The 9689-nt window shown below is 56.9% G+C and overlaps 1 protein-coding gene across 7 annotated transcripts in view; it reads left to right on the plus strand.

Annotated features, from left to right (window-relative positions):
• ERI3 (ERI1 exoribonuclease family member 3) overlaps window positions 1–9689 on the plus strand; it is a 129689-nt gene that overhangs the window by 103555 nt on the left and 16445 nt on the right. For 6 of the 7 annotated variants that reach the window (XM_024760410.1, XM_024760409.1, XM_024760406.1 and 3 more), the window contains one exon: window positions 674–773. The exons of the other annotated variant lie outside the window; for it this stretch is intronic. In XM_024760410.1, coding sequence (XP_024616178.1) covers window positions 674–773 — 100 coding nt within the window. The remainder of the gene's footprint in view (window positions 1–673; window positions 774–9689) is intronic. 7 annotated transcript variants of the gene reach the window in all.

The following is a 9689-nucleotide window of genomic DNA, read 5'->3' on the forward strand; positions in this document are numbered from 1 at the left end:
CACACACACACACACACACACACACACACACACACACACACACACTCTCTCTTCACGTGCTCCCCTCACAGCTGCCTGAGTCGGCCAGGTGACCTTACCCCTCCTCAGCTGAGCCCCCATGTGGCACTCAGCTCCGCAGTCTGGCCTGCCTCCAGGTCAAAAGCAACTTGACCGCAGGCAGGTAGTTGGCCCCCTCGTCTCTGGCTTCAGTTTTCCTGTCTGTGGAGTGAAGTCTGGATATATTGGTCTCCAAGTCCCTTCCAACAGCAGTCTCTGTGACCAGTAATGCTGTGAGGAAGGGGCCCAGCAGAGGGCCAGAGAGTCTGGAAAGGGGGGGCATGGGTTGAAGGGGATGCCCTATGAGAGGAGGGGTCCTGATCAGGAGAATCTTAGTAAATGGGAGCTCCAGAAAGGAGCCTGGTGAGGGGCACCCCGTGGGAGCCGGGGGCCTCTGATGGGGAGACGCCCAGGAGAAAGGGAGCTGTGGAGAAGGAAGGGGTTTTCTGGAGGGGGCCCTGGTGGAAAGAGGACCCAGCAAGGGGACTCCCATGAAGTGGCATGATGAGAGTAAGCCCTTGCTGGGAAGACATGGGGGGCTGGGGGTGTTGGTGAGTGATGGGATTGGGTCAGGGGTCAGGACCTCTGGTAACCACTCTTGCCTCCTGTCTTCCAGGCTTACAGCTTCGCCATGGGCTGCTGGCCCAAGAATGGACTTCTAGACATGAACAAGGGCCTCAGCCTGCAACACATAGGCCGGCCCCACAGCGGCATTGGTCAGTCCCTCCACATATCCCCCTGGCAACTCGGTCCGTCCCCTGCCCACATGCCCCAGTCCCCTGGCACACAGAGGGGTTCCGTGGCTCATTCAGTGCTCCAGCAGGGAAGGGGGGTGGAGTGAGGGGAGAGTGGAATCTGACCATTGGAAAGGATCTCTCAAAACAACATTCAAGAGGAGGCTGGGGTCTGGGCTTTGGGTGGGTCACAGGTGGCCTTGGATTCAGGCCAAGGGATCCTGCCCTTGGCTGCATCTTTGGTGGGTGATGTCCTCAGAGGGGTGGGCACATGTCAGCTTACCCACCCCCCGTGGAGCTAGAGAAGGCTGTTTAATATTGTTTCAAGTCTGTGGCCACTAAACTGGGCGATCAATGGGAGTTAAGGAGATGAATTATTTAAACCTCACCAGCTTTTAATTAGTCAGGGTCCTTCTGACCGATGGCTCTGTCCACAGGGTATTGAACTCCCCCGTAGGAGCAGCAGCCTCCATTGAGCGGTGCGTGGGTTGGGAGGAGCCACTTGGGGTACCAGATGGGGGTGTACCCTCAGGGGGGATTCCTGCATGGGAGGGGGCTGGTTCTAGGCATTGGAGGCTCTGCTAGCTTCTTATATATATCATTGTGGATATGTGTCTGTGAGTGTATGTGTGTGTGAATGGCACCTTCAGCGGCATGTCTCTGTGTGTTTGTCTAGGGGTTTATATGTGTCCATGTATGTGTATCTTTTTGAGGGATACGTGTATGTGTGTATGTGTAACAGTGTATCTATGTACATTTTCCTGGGGGCATCTGTCTGTATGGAAGCAACCATCAGCCTGTATGTGTATCCATCAGAAAGTGTGTTTGTTCATTTCTGTGTATCTTATTTTGTGTGTGCATCTGTACACATGGGCATACAGATGCTTTCAAGCAGGGTACTTGACAGGCATAGGCTTTGTTCCAAGTGGGGAGGAGCAGGGGTGTCCCTGGGTGGTGCTACGACATTATCATAACCTGTGTACCTTTGGGAGGTATGAGGGGGAGGGGACTGGCAAGATAACACCGAAAGGGTCCAGTCACCTGCTGCAGACTGGCCCCTAATCCTGTCCGCAGACATCACAGGTGCCTAGCGGGGCTGGGCATGCTGAGTGGATGTTCCTGTCCTCGGGGAGCTCACATCCTGGAAGGAGACAGAGACTGAACTGGGCAGTTGCCACCCAGGGTACTCAGGGTCATGATAGAAACACCTGGGCTGCCCCAAGGGAGGTTTCCCCTGTCCTCAGTTGCCAAGTGGCTTCTACTTCTTCATTTACATTTCACTGACTTCAGGGACACCCCATATCATTCTTATTGGCCCCCAAGGCTCTCCTGGGGTCCAGGGGGAAAGAGAAAGTGGTCAACGGGCCTGGGGAATTGGGAGTACCCCACAACCACTGCTGTTCCCTCCCACAGGAGTTATTTCGTACAGCCTAGAGGAGACCCCAAACCTAGCAAGCTGATAGGCCTTGGAGGTCAGCAGGAAGTTTCCTAGAGAAGATGAGACTTGGGTCAGGGGATGCCTGAAGGATGAATAGGAGTTTGCTAGGTAGGCAGATGGGGGAAGCGTTTTCCACTTTGGGGAAACTGTGTGTACAAAAGCCCAAGGGCAGGAGGAAGCCTGACATGCTAAGAGGATAATTTTGGATGTCTGCAAGTAGTTTGCCATGACTGGAGTGGGACATTTGGGTTAGGAAACGGCTAGAAATTAAACGGGGAACAAGCCAGCCTTGAATGCCAGGTTAGAGGGTGTGGCTTTTTGTGAGGTTTTGAGGAGACAGGAAGTTCGTGAGTGAGATAAGGACAGGATCAGAGCTCAGATCCAGAATCAGTGAGGCAGTTGGTGCTGTACACACTAGTTCTAAATAGGTGCTCAACAAATGCTATGGTAGATGAATGGACAGTTAGTGAGTGAGTGGATGAATCAGTGCAAGCGTGACGGGAAAGGGAGGGACCGGAGAACCAAGGCCACTGAGACTTGCATTGGCCCAGGGAAGGAGGAGCTGCCAGAAACTGAGTCTGCCTGGTGGGAGGGGCTGGCAGGACTGGGTTAATGCACCCCACGCAGCCTTGAGTTGGGTGCCCTGCTTCTGTGTATCTGTCCTGGGGGTGTTTGTGAGAGGAAGGGGTTCCTTGTTCCCACTTTCTGCTGCCTCCTGGGACTCATTGATGTCGTTCTTGTTGGTTCACCCATGTTGACTCTGGGTTGGACCCCTGAAGTATTCCCTCTTTCTTCAGAGAAGAAGGTTTTTCCATCTGGGTGGGCCCCAGGGGACAGCCCAAGGTTATGGGTGACAATAAAGTCAGGGCTTTGGAGCCAGAAGCAGTTCAGGCCCTGTGACCTTAGACAAGGGCCAATGCTACCTGCCTCTCGGGGCTGTTGGGAAAGCTCAGCGAGGTCCCCTGTGTGAAGGGCCTGTGCGGTCTGAGCACACAGTGGCTGCTCAAGGAGCTGCCTCCTCTGTGGCTCTGCCCATGCCAGGGTCTCCCCAGGGCACTGGGGGCTCCTGGCACTTGGTCCTTGTATCTGTGAATGAAGAGGGCTTCCCTGCCAGCTCCTGGCTGGCTCTGAGGTGTGGGTGAGGGTGCTTGGAAGCGGGGGAGGATGCAGGGCATTAATTGGGCTGGGAGAGGCGGGGAGGGGAGGTGCGGGTTTTGAGCGGTGAGGTTAATGGCCCTCGCGCCAAAGAGACAGCTTTAATGAGCTTCAGCTGACGGTGCCCTGAGTTACTGTGCGTGCTAAAAGGGTCGCGCTGTAAGAGTTTGATGTGGACTGTTTCCCAGCCCTGGGGTCAGGGGTCAGCTCCTGTCACTGGCCATTCAGGCTGGTCCTCAGTGACATGGTGCTAATTAACTGTGTGAGGAGCTGCCAGCCTGAAGTGGGGAGTGGTATGTATCTTGCTGGGAGGTGAGGCAGCACTAGTGATGCTGGGTAAGGGCTCTGCAGATCCCACAGCCTGGCCCTCTCCAGGAGCTGCTGGCTTCTCCCACAATGCTGTGGGGGGCAGTGGCGGGGTGTGCAGATCACCGATGACCCTGGGCCCTGGAGGGATCTTCTGAGTCTCCTTCTAAGGTATGTGTGGCAGGGGAAGCCCGTGGGGCCTACCTGGCGGGAACTCCTGCTGAGCATTGGGGTGGAGGAGGTGCTGACAGAGTAAGGGGGCAGGCGTGCTGGAGGCGTGGGCTGACGGGCAGGGCAGGGGCCTAGGCTGTGGAAGGGAGGGGCCCACTGGGATCGGTGCGCCCGGCTGAGCTGTTTGAGGGGGAGCCGTAGGGTGTTTGGATAGAGGAGTGACCTGGTCAGAGTTGGGTTCCAGTCAGCGCCATCTGAGAGTATGTATAGGGAGGACTAGTGAGGAGAAATCGCAGAAGGGGAGGCCACGGGCGTCGGGGTGGGGGTATATGTAATAAGGCATGCGGGAGGTGGTGGTTAGTTCAGGGCCGGCAGTGGCCATGGGGAGGGAGGTGGTGGACGTCTGCCTTGCACCTACTGTGTGTCAGGAGCTGTGGTAGGTGCTGAACATGCATTGGGAGATGACAGCCACAGGGCCCTGCCCCCACCCAGCTCACAGGTACAGTCGCCAGGATGGGGTGAGGGCTTGGCCCTGGGGACTGAGGAAGAGGTAGGGTTCCAGGATGGAGCTCTGGGCAGAGAGGGGGCTCGGAGGCTGTCCCAGTGGGCTTGTGGTCAGGGAGGGACACCTCCTCCTGGGGGGTGGATTTGCCCTTGGGAGCCCGGTGAGCAGGGTGGCATGGAGCAGGTTGTAGGTGAGGGGACTGCACATTTGTAGGACTGCTGACTGGCTGGGTCAGCGGGCTCCGTCAGCGCTCTTGGCTCAGGCACCTTCCGAGGCAGGGCGGCCTCCAGAGGGGACTGCTGAGTGGGCCTTCTTTCATTTCAGCAAGTGGTCAGCACAGCACTCACATTATCCAGGGCGCTAATTTAATTTTCACACTCTCATGAAGGCAGGCATTATCGTTCCCATTTTACGGATTGGGAGGCTCAGGCTTAGTTAAGTGACTTGCTTGAGGTCACACAGGCAGTTGAACTGAGGAGCCAGGATTCAAACCCAGGTCCACCTGAGCACAAAGCCTGTGTTCTCACCACCGTGCTGAGCTAGGAGCACCTTTTTGGTCTTGGGCTTTGTGCTGCCAACAGAGATGGTGAGGAAGAAAACAAGCTCACGTTCTCCCTTTCCCTCAGTGTCGTGTAAAACACACAGGTCTTGACAGTCTTCGGTAGCAGCAGCTGAGGAAGAAAGGGGCGGGGGCATCTCCACCCTTCACCCTGCTACAGTCGCCCTTGGAGCCGGGGCCCTAACACTTGGCTTCCGGCCTCCTCCTGACCCCGACAGTTAGTTCTGCACTGTGATTTCTGTTGGCTCTCCACCTCGTGGCCCAGGAAAATCCTGCCCATATTCCAGGGCCCCCCTCCTCTGGGGATCTTGCCTGGCCCTCCCACTGTGAGCGTGCAGAATACATCCCGGGACCCCAGTTATAGGTGATGATCAGGCCCTACATACTTGACCTCTCTAAGAGCGGGGCCTGGGCCTCCTTCCCTTCTTTCTTTTTGGAAGTCTGCATGGGAAATGTCAGATTTCCCCTGTTGTTGGGACACAGAGGCCCCACAGACTGCTGGTGTCACAGGCGGGGAGAACAGTCGGAACCTTCCCTGGTGCCCAGCTGGGTGGTCTTGCCCTGGCCGCTTACCCTCTCTGCTCAGGGACTGGGCGTCCCAAAGGCTCCAGGTGAGACGGGATGGCCCGACACCAGGTGGGCTCTCTCAGAAGCTTGCTGCCCAGCACAGTTTGGCAAGAGAACGGGCCAGCAGGTGGCAGGTGGGGCCTGGCCCTGGGGGGCAGTGCTGGCCTGTGGGCTCCCCTGAAGGAGTGGGGTGTCTATCAGAGTCCAGTCAGAGCACATTAGCTCTGTGACACGGATCTCATTAGCGCCCGTGAGAGGTGTCACTGCAGGAGAATCGTTGGTTCAGGGAGATGCTTGTACCAAAAGGAAGAAAGGACAGTGACAGCCTTTTCTCTGCCGCCTCCGCTGCCGCGCTCCCTGGGCTGCCCGCCCTCCTCCTCGTGGGGGGGTGGGGTGCTGGCTAATGAGCTCGTCTGCAGTACAGCTCTGCCTTTCCCTCCTTGAAGTTCCCCGGTCCCTCTGAAGACCTCGGCCCAGGATTAGCACACACCAAACGCCAGCCCCCCTCTTGCCCAGCAGGGAGTTCCTTCTGATCACCTGCTCCTGCTGCTGTGGGCGAGGGAAAGAGGTGGGGTGAAGACAGAGCCACTGGGGGGCACCCTTGGAAGGCTCAAGCCCCTCTGCCTCCCTTGACAGAGTGACCATGCCCACCTCTCTGCAGTGGGCTCTTCCCAGAATTCCCATCTTCTCCTCCCCTCCCCTCCCCCATGACATCTCCTGCCCAGGCAGCGTCCCCATCCCTGTGGTGAACCCTCCTCCCAGGGGGAGAATGTGGGGACTCTGGCCAAGGGTCCAGCAGGTAGGATGTAGACCCGATCTGACCTTGGGCTTCCTGGCTGAGCTAGGGGGCTTCAGAATCAGCCAGAGCCCCGTCTGGGCTTTGGATGACCTGAGGGTGGTGAAGAGTTGATATGAGGCTTCTGCAGCCATGATAACCCTGTCCCGGAGAGGCAGACGGGTGCCTCACCCCCTCCCCTCTGCTTTGGCCATATTCAGGGCTGGGAGGAGAAGAGTCAGCACAGCTGCCCAGAGACAGCTGGAGTGTGCTTGTTTCCCCAGCACTACCACTCCCCTACACCACCTCCCGCCTCTCCGCCCCATCCAGTTCTTTCTAGTGTGTCCCAGAGAAAGTGAGGAACCAGGGGATGGCCAGCCACAAGGAGGGTTAAGTCTCCAGGCATTGACAGGGCCTCACTGGCCTGCCTGCATTAGTGCTCAGGGCTGCTCATGCCTTCCCCCCTGAGCTGGCACCCTTGGAGTCCAGGGACATCTGAGGAACTGGTCCTTGCCAGATACCAGGCTCTAGTCTTCAGGAGCAACTACAGATGGAAAAATGGATGGACGGATGGATGAGTGTAGTGACAGATAGATGGAGGAGGTTCTGGTGTATGTCTGTGTGTGTTCTGTGTGTGTGAGATGCGCTGGGAAGTACAATCTTTGTTTCCCTACCTTCCTAGCCCCAGGCCTGGCTTGGCCTCCCCTTGTCTCTCTCTGTATCTCCTGTCAAACCATCGCAGACGTAAATGACAAAGAAATCAGAAAGACAGATCAATGCTGGCCAAATTAGCACTTGCAGATAGACTGTGCGGGGATGTCAGCGCCCTGACCCCTGGTGATCTTGCAGCCTCCGCTGCTGATATTATGCAAATTGCATCCATCTGGCAGGACCTGCGTGCTGGCTGCTTCTACTCAGAGGAGTAATGGGCTGGGGGTGGGCAGGAGTGTTGGAGCAAGAGTTGGAGTGAGTGTGTGCGTGTGTGTGCATGTGTGAGCATGTGCTTGAGTGTGTGCGAGGGCGTGCGGTGCCCACCAAGCACTGGGCGGTGATGGAGTGATTGACAGGGCAGATAAGGGGCTGCATTGGATTCCTTTGGGCTGGGGGATTAGGAGCAGCCACAGATGGGAGATAACCGGACTTCATTTCAGTTTATTTTCCTCCTTATCCCCTCTCCCCACCTTCACTCCCCGAAAAACACAGTCTCTGTAGTTTGTGTTTTCATCAATATTTGCAAATCATTACCACTGGTTTAAGGTGAGAGACAATGTCAGGGCCCAGACCAGGCCAGCCCTTCCCCCAATCCTGTACAGGTCTGGTACCTTGAGAATTAATACCTAGAGCAGTCCAGTCAGCCTTCACTCCACTGGTGTTCACAGCATCCCCTCCTTCCAAGCCCACTGTACTCAAGGGATGATCCATACCTCATGGACCAGCCCTACTAACTTACCTTATCTGACCTCAAGCCACCTGACAGTCCTTAAGCTGGGCCCCTGCCCCTCCCACCTGAAACTGCTGTGTGACATTCCTGCCCCCAAGCTTTGGTTCCAGCATTGGTGCTTCTGCCCCTGGTATCAGCTGGGTCTCCTGGGAGCTGCTCTTTTTTTCTGCAGGGCTCTGGACCCTTCTTCACAGCTCCTTCTGTCCCTGACACTGTTGACCCAGCTGGACAAAGCGAGGCCTGTGGCCTGTGGAGCAGGGAATTTGTTTGGTCTGGTCTGAATCCGCCATCCACACCTGTATCCTTCCACAAGATTTGCTGAGTGCCAGATGTAGTACAGAGGACTTTATGTCTGTAATCTCATTGAATTCCCAAACCCTGTGAGATTGGGTCTGTCACCTCTACCGTATATAAGGAAACTGAGGCTCAAGAAGGTTGCCATGCACCCAAGGCAGCAGGGCAAGGAAGCGGGAGAGCTAGAATTTAAACACACATCTTTCTAGGGTCAGAGCTCTTAACCACCAAGCTCTCCTGCCTCACTGCCATGCCACCAGCCGCAGACACTCACATCGCCACGCCTGGATCTGTTTAAGGGAACCACCCTTGCACAGTAGGCAGACAAGTTCCTTCAGCTCCTAGCCTCTGAACACAGACCCTGACCCAGACCAGACCCCCTGCCGGGCTGAAACAGCTGAACCAGCCCGAAGGGGGCAGGATTCAAATGCATCTTGCCCTCAGGAACTGTGTGTCTGAGACAGTTGGGCTGTATCAAGAAGGACACACAGAGGACAGAATGCACCCAGCGGCTGAGCCAGCCCAGGGATATGTCACAGCACGTGCCATCCAGGACCCTGCAGCTCAGGGAGAGGTGCCGAGCCGCTCAGGCCAGCCAGCTGTGGCTGAGGGAATAGCTGTCCCAGGAGCCCCGCCAAAACTGGGTCCCCGCTGAACCCTCCCACCAGGCAGGGTTGGGAGCTGGGAGTGCTGGGGACATGTCCGGGGACATGTGTGCAAGGGGAGCTTGTCCTAATGAGGAGAACATGGCTGCTAGTTAGGCGAGGGGCGGGCGGGGAGCCGCAGAGCTGATTGAAGGCAGGGGCAGGGGTCAGACAATTAGGCCCAGATCCGGCCGTTTGATGTGAGTTCTGAGGCCTCAAAGCCTCCCTTCAGCCCGCTCCCTCCACTCCCTCCTCTCCCTCCTCTTTCCTTTCTTCTTCTGCCCAAAGGCAGGAGGGATGGAAACGCTTACTCTCACTGTTACTATTATTAAACTCTGCAGCAGGCCAGCCAGACCCCAGGACTCCTGCCCACAGGGGGCACCCCAGGCCCCCAGGAGGCTCCTTGGGCCCCAGGGGGGGCATCTGGCCAGAAGCCAAGGCCAGCCCAAGGACAGGGATGAGATGAGTCCTAGGGCAGGGTAACCCTGCTTGCTTCTCTTGCTTCTGAGGGAGTGAATAAGGTTGCCCAGTGGGGATTTGGTCCTGGAGCTGCCGGGGCCACATCCCAGGCCCGCTTAGACCATCACCTCCAGCAGCTACCTGGTTCTTTCATATTCTGCCCTGGGGGTTTGGGGGTTAGGGCATGGCTCATTCACACTCGTAGCCCGTCACACAAATCTTTGTCTGCAGCAGTCACAGCAAAACCTTGCCCCACAAGGTAAAGATACATAGGGCCACACGGCTCCACAGTGCTGTCACAGTCGTACACCAGAGCAGGTCCCCACCCCCCATATGAGGGCCACACGTACCATCACAGGGTCCTTTCACCCACAGGGTCTTGCACAAAAGCCTTGACTGTCTCTGGTGGCAGGGCTCTGGGAGCTAAGCCCCTCCCCTGGGGTAGCTGGGAACCGCAGCCCAACCTGGTATCTAGGGTGGGTGGGTACCCTTCCAGTTCCCCATCCTAGGTAATAAGCCTTGAGAGCTGGTACTGACCAGAGAGTGGGAGGAAGCCAGACTGGGGCGGGGGTGGGGGGAGCAGT

The sequence above is a fragment of the Neophocaena asiaeorientalis genome, unplaced genomic scaffold (genome assembly GCF_003031525.2).
Source record: "Neophocaena asiaeorientalis asiaeorientalis breed wild unplaced genomic scaffold, Neophocaena_asiaeorientalis_V1.1 scaffold761, whole genome shotgun sequence".
Taxonomy (NCBI): domain Eukaryota; kingdom Metazoa; phylum Chordata; class Mammalia; order Artiodactyla; family Phocoenidae; genus Neophocaena; species Neophocaena asiaeorientalis.